This window comes from Gobio gobio (assembly GCF_949357685.1).
Source record: "Gobio gobio genome assembly, chromosome: 4".
Classification (NCBI taxonomy): domain Eukaryota; kingdom Metazoa; phylum Chordata; class Actinopteri; order Cypriniformes; family Gobionidae; genus Gobio; species Gobio gobio.
In genome coordinates, this window is record NC_137100.1 from 51,247,871 (window position 1) to 51,267,044 (window position 19,174).

The 19,174-nt window shown below is 43.0% G+C and overlaps 1 protein-coding gene across 1 annotated transcript in view; it reads left to right on the forward strand.

Moving 5' to 3' along the window:
• Positions 1-254: 254 nt before the first annotated feature.
• The window catches only part of LOC307125438 (sodium- and chloride-dependent GABA transporter ine), a gene marked incomplete at its 5' end in the record, with an annotated part of 38,064 nt that continues 19,144 nt past the window's right edge, over positions 255-19,174 (forward strand). Inside the window, 4 exons of the mRNA XM_079815287.1 lie at positions 255-513; positions 2,042-2,176; positions 18,441-18,651; positions 18,834-18,985. Of these exons, the coding sequence (XP_079671413.1) occupies positions 255-513; positions 2,042-2,176; positions 18,441-18,651; positions 18,834-18,985 (757 nt within the window). The remainder of the gene's footprint in view (positions 514-2,041; positions 2,177-18,440; positions 18,652-18,833; positions 18,986-19,174) is intronic.

The window sequence follows — 19,174 nt, forward strand, 5'->3', positions numbered from 1 at the left end:
CGTTTTTTATAAGGGTAGATTTAGTTAGCCAAATATATGCTGCACCATTCATTTCTTGTAATAGTAGGCTACAGAGCGGTGATAGTGAAATTTGTAATACCGGCATATTGTAACAGTGTCAAGCTAATTCGTTTTGAATGACTGATCTGATGCATCCTTCTTTGCCTTAAAATAGCTCTTTTTAATGCGCTAATATTTACATTTTAAGCGCTAATAGCCTAATAAAAAAATTGCGCTGTAAACGTTTTGTAATGATGGGAGTTGGAGCTGAGAACACGACTACGAGCACATCTAAGTATGCATTGCAGCAGCCTGGAGAGGAGGAGGTAGATCTCGCTAAGATGACACCAGGCAATGCTGAAGCCATGAGGCTGGCAAAGGCTGAACACCAGATAACGGAACCAAGAGAAACGTGGGGTCGACGTCTGGAGTTTGTGCTCGCCACTATCGGGTATGCGGTGGGTCTGGGGAACGTCTGGCGCTTTCCGTACCTGTGCTACAGGAGCGGAGGAGGTGAGTGAAGACTCTTGCTGCTCCTCTCAGCAATCACCAGAGTGCTTAGCCACGCTCGTGTCTAGCTCATCTTTGTCTTAATTTACCATGGTAAACAGAATGGGTTTCTCTAGAACATGAATTATAATTTACAGTTAACAATACGAATAGCTACGAGCATTTTGAGTGTCCAGAGATGACCAATTATATTACTGAGACTAAAATATGGAAAACGTCGTGGCTATTTTGTATAGAATATTAGTCTAATATCTGGAAAAAAAAGAAAAAAAAACTTGTACTTTCTAAAAAAGTCAATGTAGGCAACCAACATAACCATGCAGGAAGCCATTTTGTTGTCATGTGACAAAATAACGTAACACCGAGAGGACCCCTTTTGTATGCCAAGGTCATTATATAATCATAGAACTCTGACCTTTTTATGAAAAGGCACTTTTGTGGTCATGTCAAATAGAGTAAAGCCTAGGTAATTACTTGATAGGCATGAATCAAACATGATATTTGAAATGGCTTATTTTAATATAATGATTAAATTGTGTAGGCTACACTTATGTTGAAATTAGTCTTATAATACCTTTTACTTACTGTTCTACCACCTTTCTTGGTAGAGTAAAGTAAAAATCTAAATCTTTGTAGAAATAAATACAGAGATTATTTTTCTAAGTAGTTTGCACTTCAAACGATATTTTTATGACCATTATATTATGTTTATTTGATCTATATTTAGATTATTTATTGAAAGCTAATTTTGTGGCAGTTGTTTAACTATAAGATGTAACCGTAGATGTAACCGAGGAGTTTGTGCCATTGGATAGGCCTATGCCTCTTGTTTTCTCACGCCAGATTTTGTTTCATCTTTGCGTTTCTACAAGTTTATGTTGTTCTTTTGACCCCTTTTCCATTGTTAATCATTGACTTAAATCATATTAACTGACTTAGAATGGGTTGTTGTTTTCATGAATATTCATCAACCGTTAATTTTATAGGACAGCTGTCACAAAGTTCACAGCAGATAATTCTGCCTCCCGTTTTTTCATGTTTGTATAAAACCACATAGCTCTTTTAGTGTGTGCATCGCACATCCATAATGTCCAGATGAATGTTAGCTTTTTGCACCTGTGTTTTCATAGACAGTAAAACCATTCACAACCTCAGGTTCTTGATTTTTTTTGTAAAATTTCCTCTCTTTTTTTTTTTAATCAGAGGGAATAGATTTATGGCCTTTTCATCTACAGAGCATTTCAATAAATCATCTTGCCCTCCTGAAAGCCACTTCCTCTTTTCATGTTAAATTTGCATTAACATGAGTTGCAAGAAAATTGAATTAAAGGACTGTGACCATTGTCAATATACTATCCCGAATTTATGAAGACAAAAATAATACATTTGTGACCACTGAAGCAATACAACATATTTATTAAAAACAGTGTCAGTTTTATTTAAAGAATATTTAATCATTCATTTATTTTCATTATTTATAATAATTTCATCTTGCCTCATGTTTTGTTTTCCAATCTTTCACATGTTCCAGGTGCTTTCTTGATTCCCTACTTCATCATGTTGTTTCTCTGTGGTATCCCACTGCTGTTCATGGAGTTCGCTGTTGGGCAGTACACTCACCTGGGGCCAGTCCACGCTCTGGCTAAAATATGTCCCCTCTTCAAAGGTGAGTGGCCCATGTGTCCCAATCACTCACATCTCCTGGGTTTTATTCTACCATCCAAACATAGTACAGCAAATGGGAAGTCTTATTGATCTGGCATTTCAGTCAAACTAATGGCGTGCTGTTGAACTGTTGTCTGTTGAATTATGATTTGGCATCAAATGAGTTTAAAGAATTTTAGTTTTTCTAGAAATAAGTTATATAAAGATATAATCCTTGTAAAATCTCTGGATGGCTTTGCCTGCTGTGCACCTTGTTGCATTTTTTGCTTTATCAGTGATTTATTTATGTCCAGACAGAGGCTTGTTCCATAAAACAAGTTTACCAAATACGCCAGGCTTATTTTCGGTTAGTCTGAGTCATTGTCAGTTGATTTGGTTCCATAAAGCAAATTTAACATTGCGCACGCTCAGTCACTCTGGCAACTTATGCTGGGAAACCAACCTGGTCCAAGGCAGACTAACTGTCAGGCTAAAGGCGGGCGCACACTGTGCGATTTTGGCCACGATTTGGCCATCTGAGACAAATTAGCAAATCCTAAAAGATTCCTCTGATCCTTGGCTAAAATCTGAAGTCTTTGATCGTTAGTTTGACATGTTCACCGGCAGCCGATTAATGACCGCTGCGATCAAATTTTACCACGAAATTCTGGCAGTGTCAGAAGATTTGGCACACAATCCTGCAGTGTGATTTCTCCTAGGACGACCGTCAAATTATCTTCGTTTTTCAAGACAAACTATGACCAAAATGAGCGCTAGAGATTTCTTTGTAGCCACCATTTCAATCCCGCGTGTATGCAGCTCACTGTCACCGAATGTGTCATTGATTGATGATATAAAACTCCGGACAAGTTTTCTTGCATGCGTCCGTTTTTAGCGCGCCTTGGCTATCGTACAGTCTGACATTAATGACAACTTAGATCTTACAGTGTGACATGGCTTACAGCGGGGATCATGTTCATACAGTCTGACAAGGAACAAACGTAAAGCCGTCGTTTTCTGTCCCCAGTTGACGGTCATGATCGTTGTCTCACGTGTTTGGGCGTTCAACACGCTGAGGCAGCGTTCGTGAATGACTCATGTTCCCATTGCGGGAACATGACCATCGCAGTGCTTAGATCTAGGCTCGAATACCTCAAACGGGGTGGAGTCCCAATGCGCATCTCCCGATCTAGCGGTCCTCCCGCTGCAAAGCAGAGGGCTGCTACTTTGGCGGATGCCTTTGGTGGAGATCTGAGGGTGACGGTCAGGGCTTCCCCGACGGGCCAAAAACCCCTTGGGCCCCTCCCACCCTCCACTGCGCCGGTGGAGCTTTCGGAGGAGCGCGCTGGTTCTTCCCACGGGGGGCCGGCCGTTTCCTTTGGGGCTCCGGCTGAGGATATGATTTCGCTGGCTGCATCGGAGGATGAGCTAATGGGTTCTGGAGATGACGACCCGGCTGCGTTGCCCCCTTCGGGTGTGGCAGCGTTGTCCGAGCCGGATCCAGAGCTTACGGCTATGCTCTCCCGGGTCGCCGCGAGTGTCGGGCTCGAGTGGAACCCTCCACCGTGTCCCGAACCCTCGCGGTTGGATGATTGGTATCTCGGGGCGGCCCGTGCTGGTTCTCAGCGCCCCGCCCCAGTGCCATTCTTCCCGGAGGTGCATCAGGAGCTCACGAAGTCGTGGTCGGCGCCCTACAGCGCCCGCCATCGATCGACTGGTCGAGCGCGCCGTGGTGATGCAACTGTGTCCCAGGGCCGCGGTCGACTGGCGGAATGCCCCGCGTCTCCCCTCCCGGGCGTGTAAGTTCTCGTCCGGGTTACTGGGCAAGTCTTACGCTGCCTGCGGGGAAGCCGCATCATCGCTGCATGCCATGGCGCTCCTGCAGGTCTACCAGGCCAAAGCGCTCAAGGAGATGCACGAGGGTAGTGCCGACCCAGGGATCATGCAGGAACTGCGGACAGCGACGGACCTCGCCCTCCGGGCGACGAAAGTCGCTGCCCGCTCCCTGGGTCGGGCGATGTCCACTATGGTGGTCCAGGAACGCCACCTGTGGCTGAACCTGGCTGATATGCGCGAAACCGACAAAGTGCGGTTCTTCGACGCCCCTGTCAGTCAGGCCGGCCTCTTCGGCGACGCCATCGAGAGCTTCGCCCAACAGTTCTCGGTGGCCCAGAAGCAGACGGAGGCGATCAAGAACATCCTGCCCCGGCGGACCGCTGCTGCCTTCACCCCTCCGCCGGGTCCAGCGCCTCCTCCTGCTCGTCGCCGAGGGCGTCCTCCTTCGTCCGCCTCCGCCCCTGCTAAACCCAAGCAGCAGCCTCCACCCGGGAAGCAGGGCGCCGGACGCAAGGGGGCCGCCCAACCCGCTCAGGGCCCCGCTAAATCTGCCGGTAAACGTAAGGGTAAGCGGCCCTGAGACGGGCAGCCCAGGGACGGATGGATCTGCTCGGAGGGAGATGGTGTCCGCACTCCTCCCCCCCGGGGGGCCAACAACATAACATCTCTGCCACTAGCTCCTCGGAGCTCAGTGGTACCCACATTGTCAATAAAAGAGCAGTTTCCTATGTCCCTGGGCCCCAAGAGGGCCAAGATCGTTGTGCGCGACGCCCCCGGGCCTTGCCACTCCAGTCTTCCCCTCTTCTCGCCAGGGGGCAGTGTGAGGCTAGAGGACGCCCCCGGGCCTTCTCTCCCACACACTGCCCCACCTCGGAATGTTCAGACCCTTCTCCGGGTCGCCTCCGGGCCGTCCGAGTCAGGTCTGAACATTCCACCTCGCTGCCTCACCCCGGGTACGTCTGTGGTGCCGTTGGTCCCGCTTGCTCAGTTTCTGGGAGCCTGGCTAGAGCTCCCGGGGCTGTCTCGCTGGCTCATCCGTACCATCAGACTCGGTTACGCGATTCAGTTCGCGCACCGGCCCCCCAAATACAAGGGCATCCTGTTCACCTCAGTGCGGAGCAGCGATGCCCATGTATTGCGGGCGGAGATCGATGTCCTACTGGCGAAGGGCGCGGTCGAGCCGGTTCCTCCAGCCGATATGAGGTCGGGGTTCTACAGCCCCTACTTCATTGTACCCAAGAAAGGGGGTGGGTTACGGCCAATCTTGGATCTGCGCGTTTTGAATCGGGCCCTGCACAGACTTCCGTTCAAAATGTTAACGCAGAAACGCATCTTCGAATGCATCCGTCCCCAAGATTGGTTTGCAGCGATCGACCTGAAGGACGCGTACTTTCATGTCTCTATCCTTCCTCGACACAGACCGTTCCTACGCTTTGCGTTCGAGGGGAAGGCATATCAGTACAAAGTCTTGCCCTTCGGGCTGTCCCTGTCGCCCCGCGTCTTTACGAAAGTCGCGGAGGCAGCCATTGTTCCACTCCGAGAACGCGGCGTTCGCATTCTCAACTATCTTGACGACTGGCTTATACTCACCCAGTCTCGGGAGCAGTTGTGCGAACACAGGGACCTGGTGCTCCGTCACCTCAGCCTGTTGGGCCTTCGGGTCAACCGAGAGAAGAGCAAACTCTGTCCCACGCAGAGGATCTCTTATCTCGGCATGGAGCTGGATTCGGTCAATCGGACTGCGCGCCTCACAGAGGAACGAGTCCAGTCAGTGTTGAACTGCTTGAATACATTCAAGAGCAGGACGGCGGTCCCACTGAAATTCTTTCAGAGGCTCCTGGGGCATATGGCATCTGCAGCCGCGGTAACGCCGCTCGGATTGCTTCATATGAGACCCCTTCAGCGCTGGCTACACGACCGAGTCCCGAGGTGGGCGTGGCAGAGCGGCCAGTATCGGGTCCCAGTTACCCCGTACTGTCGCCAAACCTTCAACCCTTGGTCCGACCCCTCGTTCTTACGGGCCGGAGTGCCCTTAAGACAGGTGTCCAGGCATGTTGTGGTATTCACAGATGCCTCAGCCTCGGGTTGGGGGGCCACGTACAACGGGCATGCAGTCTCGGGTCTGTGGACGGGGCCCCAGCTGCATTGGCATATCAATTACCTGGAGTTAATGGCGGTACGTCTTGTGCTAAGTCGCTTCAAGAAGCTGCTTCAGCACAAACACGTACTGGTCCGCACGGACAGCACTGCGGCCGTTGCGTACATCAACCGTCAGGGTGGTCTGCGCTCCCGTCGCATGCTCCAATTCGCCCGCCACCTCCTCCTGTGGAGTCAGAAGCATCTGAGGTTGCTTCGTGCCATTCACATCCCTGGTGCGCTGAACCAGACAGCCGACAAGCTCTCTCGTCAGTGTCCACTTCCGGGAGAGTGGCGACTCCACCCCCGGAGTGTCCAGCTGATATGGGACCTTTTCGGAGCCGCACAGGTAGACCTGTTTGCCACTCCGGACTCGTCCCATTGCCAGTGGTACTATTCCCTGAACGGGGGTACCCTTGGCACAGATGCACTGGCGCACAGCTGGCCCCGGGACCTACGCAAATATGCGTTTCCCCCAGTGAGCCTTTTAGCACAGACTCTGTGCAAGGTCAGGGAGGACGAGGAGCAGGTCTTGCTAGTTGCGCCCTACTGGCCCAACCGGACCTGGTTCGCCGAACTTACTCTCCTCGCGACAGCCCCACCCTGGCCGATTCCCCTGAGGAAGGACCTTCTTTCTCAGGGAGGGGGCACTCTATGGCACCCGCGTCCAGACCTCTGGAAACTCCATGTCTGGTCCCTGGACGGGACGCGGAGGTTCTAGGTGGCCTGCCACAGGCAGTGGTAGACACCATCACTTCAGCTAGAGCCCCCTCTACAAGGCGCCTCTATGCCCTGAAGTGGAACCTGTTCGTTGACTGGTGTTCTTCTCACCGCGAAGACCCCCGGAAGTGTTCGATTAATGTTGTGCTTTCTTTCCTACAAGATGGGTTGGAGTGAAGGCTGTCTCCCTCCACCCTGAAAGTGTACGTCGCAGCAATAGCGGCGTATCACGATGTAGTGGAAGGTAAATCCTTAGGGAAGCATGACTTAATCGTCAGGTTCCTCAGGGGTGCGAGGAGACTAAATCCTCCTCGTTCTATCTCGCTACCCTCTTGGGACTTAGCCCTGGTGCTCAGAGCACTTCAGGGCCCTCCTTTTGAGCCTTTGCAGTCCGTTGAGTTAAAAATCCTGTCTATGAAGACGGTACTCCTGACTGCATTGGCCTCAATCAAGAGGGTGGGGGACCTGCATGTGCTTTCGGTCAACGAATCGTGCCTAGAATTCGGGCCCGGTAACTCTCACGTCATCCTGAGACCCCGGCCCGGATACGTGCCCAAGGTTCCTACCACTCCCTTTCGGGACCAGGTGGTGAACCTGCAAGCGCTGCCCTCGGAGGAAGCAGACCCAGCCCTGGCTTTATGTCTCGTCCGCGCTCTTCGCGCTTACGTTGACCGGACACAAAGCTTTAGGACCTCAGAGCAGCTCTTCGTCTGTTACGGAGGCCAGCAGAAGGGAAAGGCTGTCTCCAAGCAGAGGTTAGCCCACTGGATAGTGGATGCTATAGTCTTAGCGTACCAATCGCAAGACGTGCCTTGCCCGTTCTGGTTGCGAGCGCACTCCACAAGGAGTGTTGCCTCCTCCTGGGCGCTGACTCAAGGTGCCTCGCTGACAGACATCTGTAGAGCTGCGGGCTGGGCGACACCTAACACGTTCGCTAGATTCTATAGCCTCCGTGTGGAGCCGGTTTCTTCCCGTGTACTCGCCTCCAACTGCCGGTAAACGCGAAGTGCCCGTTCCTGTGTCGGCTTGCTACGCCACTCCCGCCTATGGCCGGATACGTGCGTTATTTTTTCTCCAGTTGTGTTCCCCAGAAATGGTGAACCCTGTCGAGCTCCTCCGTCACCCCTTCGGTGTCAAGACGTGGCGGCCATCTGACACCAGGCCTGCACCCGTATGCTTGTGGAACGTGTGTGTTAGGCTGGGTCCATATGTAGCGGTTCCCTCACGGTGACCCCATATGTGTATTTCCACGGTACCTGCTACCCTACTCGGATAGCCCCGTGTCTTTCCCTTGACAGAGCCCGCTCTGTCGTCTCTGGCGGTCTTCTTTCCCCCCTGGAACCAGGTTGGAACCACCCCAGAGACTGCCATATGTTGTTACTACCCAGATAGGTTAGTCCGTATGAGTATTTTCCACCCTCCTCCTCCGGTGGACGTGGCTCCGCAGCGTACCATCTCCCGAGACGGGCACGCTTTCCCAGCGTTATCCAATAGTCACGCTGAGTGGGTCTTGCAGAAACAGCAGTGTCGGACCTCCTTGCTTAAACCCTGTCTGCTGCTCCAACTAGGAGCACCCAGTGAGCTTGAGCAGGGCGCTGGAAGGGCCAGCACCCTGGCGTTTTTGTAGGGATCCCAATTCGTCGGTCAGTTCCGACGTACGTCGAACGTGACCGACTGAAAGGGAACGTCTCGGTTACGTATGTAACCCTCGTTCCCTGAAGGAGGGAACGGAGACGTACGTCCCATCGCCAGGTGCTGTGCTTCAGCTGCAGGCCCGAGTCACATCTCGGCTCCTCAGTTGTAAAAGCGGTATGCGTTGTTCACGTCCGTGTTTTATACCCGCGCTGCGGGGCGGTGCGTGAACCGCATGCCAATGTTTATTGGCTCGTTTCTATACACTCGAAGTAGATTGGTCTCTGAAAATAGATCCCAATTCGTCGGTCAGTTCCGACGTACGTCTCCGTTCCCTCCTTCAGGGAACGAGGGTTACATACGTAACCGAGACGTTCTTAAATGCCAACAAGATGCAGAGAACAGGAAATACTGTTGTCTTTTTACTTAAGGAGCAGACACTGTATTGACAATACTTTCAGTATTAGGCAAAAAAAAATATTTTGAGTAATGCACAGATATTTTTAATAAAAACTGAAAACGCACCTCTTCCGTGAGCACTTAACCTCATCTTAAAAATAAAAAAAAATCCTTTTCCTTATTTTCCTTCTATAGTGCTCTACTCCTTCCCTACCCTAACGTATGATGCTCTGGGTAATGTCCAAAACGTAGTACTTGAGACACTTTTTGTGTTTAATAAAGGAACATATACTGTGAATTAGAGAAATACTTCCAGTATTAGGCAATTATTATATGCCTCTCTTAGTCGGAACTGTTGCCCCACACACTCTACAGAGTATAGTTTGCTGCTGCTCGTCGGAAGTCCAAATAATGGATGTTTGTACCGGTCTATTTCACCAGCTCCTCCATTTTGCTTTCAGCCATGTTTTCTCAAGATGACGAATACGTTGATGCATTGCAGCCACAATGCACAATCAGCTCGTGGCTCTAAATTTCGCGGGTAGATTGCGTCATCAACATGCAAATCTCTATCGTAGGCCAATTTTCTATCGTTTATATTGCATATTGCCAATTACTAATTGTATATTGTAAATGATCAAATGTTTAAATATATTAGAGATGCACCAATGTATCGGCCAATAATTGTTATCGGTAAAAGCAATAATTTTCACTATCGGCCGATGATCAGGGCCGATGGTGTCTTGTCAATCAAAAGGGTGCGGAAAAACATGTCTGACTGCAACTCGTACTGTGTGTGTGTGTGTGTGTGTGTGTGTGTGTGTGTGTGTGTGTGTGTGTGTGTGTGTGTGTGTGTGTGTGTGTGTGTGTGTGTGTGTGTGTGTGTGTGTGTGTGTGTGTGTGTGTGTGTGTGTGTGTGTGTGTGTGTGTGTGTGTGTGTGTGTGTGTGTGTGTGTGTGTGTGTGTGTGTGTGTGTGTGTGTGTGTGGACTGGTAATCATCACGTTATGGGGACAAAATGTCCCCACAAAGATAGCAATATCCGAAATTCTCATCCTTGTGGGGACATTTTTAGGTCCCCATGAGGAAAACATCTTATAAATCAGACTAAGTGATGTTTTTTGAAAATGTAAAATTGCAGAATGTCTCCTGTGAGGGTTAGGTTTAGGGGTAGGGGCAGTGTAGGGGGATAGAATATACGGTATGTACAGTATAAAAACCATTACGCCTATGGAAAGTCCCCATAAAACATGAAAACCCAACATGTGTGTGTGTGTGTGTGTGTGTGTGTGTGTGTGTGTGTGTGTGTGTGTGTGTGTGTGTGTGTGAAGAAAATATATCATGTCTTTGACTTTCTTTTAATCACTCCCTATTATATCTTATAATACTCTAAGGCTAAGCAATGTCTGAAACTTTGTATTTAGAGCACTTCTCGTGTTTGTCTGCCTCTTGTAGATGAATCGCTTGCTGTATTCCTCATTTGTAAGTCGCTTTGGATAAAATCTTGGGCTGCACGATTAATCGAAAAAAAATCACGATCTCGATTCAAACATAAATGCGATCTCATTTCTTAATGTTGGCGATTCACTTCCGTGTATTTCCCTCAGATCATGCTGCTGAAAACAACAAACTCCTTAGACCTGTTTAAAGTTGCAATGAAATATAAATAAAAGCAGTTTACATAAATACTATAAAGGGTTAGTTCACCCAAAAATGAAAATTCTGTCATTAATTACTCACCCTCACGTCGTTCGAGACCCGTAAGACCTCCGTTCATATTCGGAACACAAATGAAGATATTTTTGTTGAAAGCTGATGGCTGAGAAAGGCTTCAGATTGGCCTCCATTGGCATTCAGTACACTTATACTCCCAAGACGGATAAAAGGCACTCAAAACATCGTTACAAAGTCCATCTCACCACAGTGACTCTACAATAATCTTACGATGCGACGACAATAGTTTTTGTGCGCTAAAAAAATCAAAATAACACCTTTTTCCATGGGGTTAGAGTGTGCATTTCATGGAATCCCGAACCCCGGCGCTACGTCATATTCTCGCGCATGCGTCGTGGAGGCACACGCGGAAGGCAATAACAAGCTGGATAAAGGTGTTATTTTGATTTTTTTTTGCGCACAAAAACTATTGTCGTCGCATCGTAAGATTATTGTAGAGTCACTGTGGTGAGATGGACTTTGTAACGACATTTTAAGTGCCTTTTATCGGTCTTGGGAGTATAAGTGTACTGAATGCCAATGGAGGCCTCTGAAGCCTTTCTCAGCCATCAGCTTTCAACAAAAATATCTTCATTTGTGTTCCGAATATGAACGGAGGTCTTACGGGTCTCGAACGACATAAGGGTGAGTAATTAATGACAGAATTTTCATTTTTGGGTGAACTAACCCTTTAAGCAGCTTATGTAAATAGTAAAAGTGATCTACATAATTTTACAATTTTTTTTTTTTTTACAAATAATTGCATAGGCCTATAGAAATTATATATTAATGATATATTATATTATAATATACAAGTAAAGTCATGTTCTGTGGTGAAATTCGGGATACTTTTCCTCCTTTCAGGTTTTTTTTTTTTTTTTATGGGGGGGCGTACCTCCCTGAAATGACTTTTTTCAGGTTGGGATGTCTGTAACACTGTCTTAGTACATTAAGCCATGTTAAGCATTTTCTTATAACATTTTTTTAAAAATATTTTATTTATAGTTTTCATTTTTTACAAAAACGCAAAAACAAAATGAAACAACGAAATAAGACAACAAAAACCCTCTCTCCACAAGGCAAGATATTAAATAATCATAAAAATAGAAATAAACAGTAATAAGCATATATTTACATCTAGTCTGTCTACATTTGTTGTTTCTACATTTTAATTTAATTGTAAATAATTACTTTTATTTAAAATTGATTCATTTTTTTTAAAAGTATAAGAAAAAATGAGAATCGTGTAAGAGAATCGTGATCTCAATTCCCATGGAGAAAAATCGTGATTCACATTTTAGCAAGAATCGTGCAGCCCTAAAAGCGTCTGCAAAATGAATAAATATAAATGTTGAATTTAGGGCAAGTTAACGTAACGAGACAATACAATAGCGCATTAACAGTTAAAAAATAGTGACATTAAAGCAGGGTTCGTAGTTCAAGCCAGGGTTGCCAGGTCTGCGGTTTTTCCCTACCCTAAACATCATTTGTAGCGCACTGCTCATCCAATAATCGCAAAAAGCACTGTGCTTTGTTACTTAAGAAACAAGTGTCAACTTTCAAATTCTGTCCATTTTATCACGAAATTCAAACAATAAGTGGTGTTTTGACGCTCCTAAATGTGACGTGACAGATCACTGTAGCGCCTCAGTGTAGCGTGGAACGCAAGTCATCTCTTCCACTTTAATACAAGTTATATCTCTATAAAGAATTGTATATTTTGTGAGAATAATTGAGCTCCTATTCTATTGCGCTCAGTTTGGCGTGCAGCAGCGCTCGTTCACTGTGAAGTTTAGAGGAGACTTACTTGCATAAGCCTTGTCCACTCATGACGGCAAAATGGAAAGATTGGCATGACTTTCTAACATTTACAGATGGAGCATATACCTGTGAAATGTATGTTATGCACTGAGGAAAGCACCACGTCTCAAGCACATTAAGCAGCACAAAATATGCTGTTTGCCATGGTGGATTGATTTGATCCATGATCGACCTTTAGATCTGCTTAAGAGTAGCTTGCACATCAAATGATCTTGTCTCATTGAGCTTGGGTTAAATTAGTGGGATTTCTTGAACTTAAATGATCCTTTATGGAACCATTTAACCACGACTGATTTGTTTTAAATCAAGTAAGATAAGATTTGGGCTGTAATCCCCAATTTTCTTAGTGCACTTTATGGAACAGGCCTCTATTTGTTTCTATTGTTAATTTTTACTGTCAACAAAGGTAAAGCAGTAAATTGATCAAAAGCAGAATAAATCATGACATTACATTCGGAACATAGAAACTGGAATAGGCTACAGTGCAATAGATTGGTTAGATACACTGTAAAAAAAAGTCATGCTTCTCTTGCAGCCGGATCTGTTTTCAATTCCACTTTATATTAAATGTCTTTAACTACTATGTACTAACATTTAGATTAACAATTTGATACAATGCACTTATTGTGTACATAGATGATTTTACATTGTACTTAATTTTTTCAAATACATGTGATAAATCGTTGATGATATCTGTAAATACACTGTTGACCCTTCCCTTACCCCTTAACCCACCCTTAAATTTACCCATACCAGCAAACCTGTCCCTAATCTTACCCATATCCCACTTCAATAGCAGCACAAGTGTTTTGCAAAACAACATTAGCAAGTACATCATACCTAACATGTTTGTATGTAAGTAAATAGTAGTATAATATATACTAATATAAAGTGTGACCCATTTACTTGATACGATAGTGGCATTTATTATTTAAAAGATTTTAATGAAAATTATTGAAAGTGTAATATATTTCACTTGAAACTAACATTTTAGAACAATAATTATTTTTTTTTAAACTAATAATAGACAATTTTTGCTAAAATTTGTTTTTCATTTAGCTTAAATAATGTTTTTTTTTGTATCATATTGGGGCATTTATTGCCATTGCACCACCTGACTTTTGCAACTTACATTGAACAGGCTTCTACTTGGATGCCTGTTTTAGCTTTTGCCTATGCTAACAAAGTTCATACAAATATTTTTTTTTAATACAAAAAAAAAAAAAAATCCTAGTTACATTGGTTGCACCTCTTGACATGGAAAGTGTAAAGTGTCCCATACTTGAAAGTATCTACTTTTATCAGTTTTCCCTCTGGATGATGCATTATCATGCTTACTGTTATTACCTTTTACCTTCATAATAAAAGACCCATGTTTGCTGTTGTGCCATCTTGACAGATTTGAGAACATACAAGTACAAAAGTTTTCCAATTACAGCTTTAAACAAAATGGACACAAAATTATGCACATCATGTCAATAACCCGTTATCATTTTGCTGGACTATGTTTAGTGAATCAACCCATCTCTCTGCATGGCAGTTCAAGCATGGATACCGATGGATACCGAGTGCAAAGCTTATCTTCTCACCCTTGTGTTGGATTTTCCCTGTAAAAATGTGTGGACCTGTATCTATGGCATTTCATATCTGATGATCCGGTGATGGCTGATCTCCTGTGTTCTGTACCTGAATCAATTGTCTTTATATTTGAACTCTTACTTTTATGAAAACATGAGTGAAAACAACATAATTACTTCTTGAGAATATTTATTACTGATAATAAATAGAGGAAATAAATAAATTAGTTAAATTATTATTGTTATATTTCATAAAATATTACAAAAGTATTGAAAATATTAATGTAATTATATATGTATATTATAATTGTTGTATACTATATAAATATAAAATACAATTTTAATTCAATAAAAATAAAAGTTCAACAATTAAATTCTGTAAATGGAGAGCAACATATTTGTGACTAAAGTGAGTGTCAACATCAAGGTCAGCCATCACTGTTCATCATTTGGTTTTATTTCATTTTCCTTTTTTTATTTTTAAATTTGACTCTTTCACCTGCTAACTAAAGGCTTCTCTCCTCAAAGACAGAGATAGTCTACCCGGTCAAATCTTTTGGGTCCGTCCCTTGATATAGGGCTCATTTCAGCCGATTACGGCTCCTTGCTAGCAGAGGGACTGAAGTAGGTAGTTCTTTATGTATATTCTATTGACTGAAATGTACTCTTATGTCACATTCTTTTTGATGTTTCTGACGATCCACCAGAAAAAGTGAGTAATGGGCTATTCAGTGGCTCTTCTCTATAATAACTCCCCTCCTTTTACTTTTGTAATATCTTTCGGACTTTTATTAATGGGTTCTATCTTGGTACCTAAGTATCCCTTCTGTCCCTGGAGTTTTCTAATGGGTTAGCCTTCAACCATTGTTGACATCAGGGTTGCATGATATAACAAGGTTCCCAAGGTCAAAATGCTAACACTCTGCTCATTTAGAACAAAACATTGGAATGACTTACTGTGCACTAAACAGGAAAACGAGAGTGTGTGTGCAGGCATTTATGTCCAGTTATACAGCACTAATGTGATACAAAAAATGTGGAACTGGTGCTAGGATTTCATGTGGTACCTGGGAGAGGATGAATTCTATATGGGTTCGTTTATGCACGACACTGAAAAAAACCCTATTGTCCAATTTACTCAATTATATTATTTGCGATTTATGCAATACAGTTGCGTTTCTCTTCTAAACTTGATTTCTTTGCTTTCGATTAATGGAATTCTCTATAATGTGCAATCTACTAGATTCAATTATTTTGGGCGAATGTGAACCAGTCAAGTACTCGAAAGTGATTTTTGCTGAAACTGTAATTCCCAGCATGCAAATGTTATTTAATATGTTTTTGAGCAAGATGAGCAAAGGGGGATACTTGATAGTGTTTAATGTTCAGTTGTGTTGGGAATATTAGAACAATTTTAAATTACACTGGGTTACCATTGTGTAGAAGAGTGGAGCATTTTCTTAGGCTGTGGATTGATACAGCTAATGTTATTACTACTTTGCCCATAGAGCATTTCATGCTTAGGATTTAACATGCTAATATATGCCAATATTTTAACCATATTAAAATAATTTATAGACTACTTAATTGGATTTCCTGTTTACACAATTTAAACTTTGCATTGTGCACTTATAATATTTGGGGCCTAGCTGTTGTCCATAAGATAATAACAGTATGGATTTAGGGGTTATTTACTCTGAAAGATAATACATATTTACGCGTCAAGTAGTGTTAATAATATGTGATGGTATTTTAAGTTCAAACTTGTTCTCAAACAAACTTGTTCTCAATTAGAAATGCATATAAACCTTTTAATAACTTCAAGTTTAACACAACGTTTACACTATTGTTACATGCAGTGGATCTCGGTCAGTTTGACTGTTAATTCTGGATTTCAAGTAGAACATCCAATAATCCCATAATGCCTCTGGTCTATATTATTGTTAAGCAGTGGAATAATTTAGGCTCAAGTTCAGGAGAACAAAATGCTCAACATGACCTGAACGGGCTCCACAGAATGTGCCAACAACAACATTCCTGTTTTCAGTGCCTTCTACTATTCAGACCTGAAACAACTAATGAACATTCCATTTAGGCAGTGGGAATAGGACACAAAACAATGCCAAGATCCACAGAGAGTGATGAAAGCTAATCCAAGGATTTAAAGCTGGCATCAAAACATGGTGAAAAAAAATCTGTGATCTTTGCATTGTCACCCTCCTACCATGTTGATTTGAGTTACAAGATATCTAGGTCATGCAGAATAGACTATATTGTCAATATTGAATTCAGAACTGTTTGTTTTGGCAAGTAAATCTTAAACATATCACTAAGAATAGCTAATATAGCATTTTTTCCCTGTCTCTGTACAGGTTTTTTTTTAATGGTAAAAGCTTATTTGAAGAACTCTGTTGATGACTGGACGGGTCTTTGAGGAATGTTTTTGTTATTATTCAACACTTAATTCTTAAACATCTTCCTGATGTTCATATCCAGTTTCTAAATCAAATTCTGTTTCACTTCAGGCTAATATGAGATTAAATTCTGATTACAGTTTGGAAGTAATGAATCAAAAACGCTGGAAGCAAGTCTGTTCAGAATTTCAGTGAAGTGTATTAAGTTTAGCCCTGGCCATTGAATCCCTTTATAAAGAAAAACATATTGTATGGCGTGCTAAGAGTCCTATTTCTCTGTTTTTTCAGGATGCAATTAACATGAAATCATTAAAGCTGCAGTCCGTAACTTTTTGCTCTCTAGCGGTTAATAAACAGAACTGCATGCGTTTTGCGGAAGAACATTGCAGCCAGAGCTACTTTTCTCTGTTTATGGCTATGGTGAGTCACGCAGGGACTGTGCTCCTCCGCAGCGGTTCCTACCAGTCTGGTCTGAAATAGTCCCAATATAAACACTAATTATAAGTGTACCATAATGATTCAGGGTAAGACAAAAGCACGGTTTGGAAAATGGATTCATGTTGTATATTCTCATTATATAATTATTATTATTCAATATTTATTGTAAATATTGAACACAAAAAAAGTTACGGACAGCAGCTTTAAGAAAGAAATACTATTGTGTAAGCCAGTGGTTCTCAGCTTTTGTTGTTCGAGTTTAATTGCATGCACAGCCTTTAACATTATGATATTTTTTTGCATCAGTCACTTCATGAAAGGCAGATACTTACGTGGACAGGTTGCGTAGCATCCCCTCATCCAATTTGGCAGCATAAAAGAATACAGTTCTGATTGTGCCTAACACAAGTGGTTTGGCCTGATATATTTGTGACCCTGGACCACAAAACCAGTCATAAGGGTCAATGTTTTGAAATTGTAAGCTTTGCATTGATGTATGGTTTTTTAGGATAGGACAATATTTGGCAGAGATACAACTATTTGAAATTCTGGAATCTGAGGGTGCAAACAAATCAAAATATTGAGAAAATCGCCTTTAAAGTTGTCCAAATGAAGTCCTTAGCAATACATATTACTGCTAATTATATTTTTTTTTCATATATTTACTGCAGGACATTTTCAAAATATCTTCATGGAACATGATCTTTACTTAATATCCTAATGATTTTTGGCATAAAAGAAAAATTTATAATTTTGACCCATGCAATGTATTGTTGGCTATTGCCACAAATATACCTGTGCAACTTATGACTGGTTTTGTGGTCCAGGGTCACATTTTGGCCTATGCAGAAGTTTGTTTTTAACAAGTTTTTATATACGTTTTTGTACAATTTGGGTCACCAATTGATACTGTAAAACCAGTTAAGAACCATTGGTGTAAGCTACAAGTAAGTGGTAAAAAGCTATTTGAAGCTTAAGTTTTTCATAAAATCAAGATTATGAGACGACTTGTTCCAACAACACATTTAATACCCCGCAATATCAATTCAATCGGGATCACATGTAAGCACATGTTTTAGTTCTGCAGGATTGTGTGTTGCTGAAGTCTTTTGAAATCTGAGCTACAACATAACACTGAACAGCCTCACTGGATTTATTCATGCAATCCTCAATAATAATACAAAAAATACACTTCTCCCAGAACCTCTTGCACAAGGTCTCTGGAGCCATAAGAAACCCCTGGTGTCTTGGCCAACCACCAACATATTCACTCAGAAAGGATAACAAAAGAATAATGAGAAACTGGGTTTTCTTTTCTTAGCGTATGTTTAGATATGTTGTCAGATAAGAGTTCTCTTAATATAACTTGACCTAAAGTGAAATGAAAACATCTGTCATGAATATTTGCTTTGTCTATTCTTTTGAAACTTGTGCGTCAACCTAAAAATTTACGTCTGGAGGTCAACGGTTTTATTCTTTTTTTAAACTAATTATTTCAGAGCCTCTGAAGAGCCCTAAGTGCTGTTCCAATATGACTCGGATAAGGTGACATGAAACTCTGCCGTTTTCTGGTGTCTCACTGTTTCTTTGTCTGTCCTCAGGTGTGGGGCTTGCCACGGTGGTGATTTCTTATGTGCTATGCACTTACTACAACGTGCTCATGACCTGGGCTCTCTACTACCTGCTTAATTCATTCAGCCCCTCTTTGCCATGGCAATCCTGCAATAACACGTGGAATGCAGTTGGCAACTGTTCCACTGGTTTTCCTGGCAATGCCACACATCTGCAATCAGCCAGTCAACAGTTCTTTGAGTGAGTGACAGATTTAATTGGTTTATGCCATATTTGGTGAGAATTGTCAGAGGTTGATTATAATTGTGTATGTAATGTCACTGTATTGGGGGACTCTTCATTTCCTGTAATGGAAATGGAAAATTTTGAAAAGTTTCATCCATCCATCCAATTGCAATGTGTTCTGTGTTTTTCTTTTTTAGTCATAAGGTCCTAGAAATGACCAGAGGGATTGAGCACGCTGGAGGGATTCGCTGGGAACTCTTTGGCCTCCTAGTCCTGGCCTGGGCCATTGTTTATTTCTGTATCTTTAAAGGGGTCAAATCCACCGGAAAGGTCAGAGTTCAGAGCTCACGTCATTTCAGAATAGATACAATGTGTTTTAATTATCTAATTTAGGGCACATTAGAATATTTAAGCTACAAAATGATAGTGTTTTTATTGTTATAAAAATAAAAAATTATGTGTTTGTGTTCAAAAAGGCTTAGTATGTTAACTGTAATATTAACTATATTTGTTCAGGCGAATAAACCTTTACATTTTT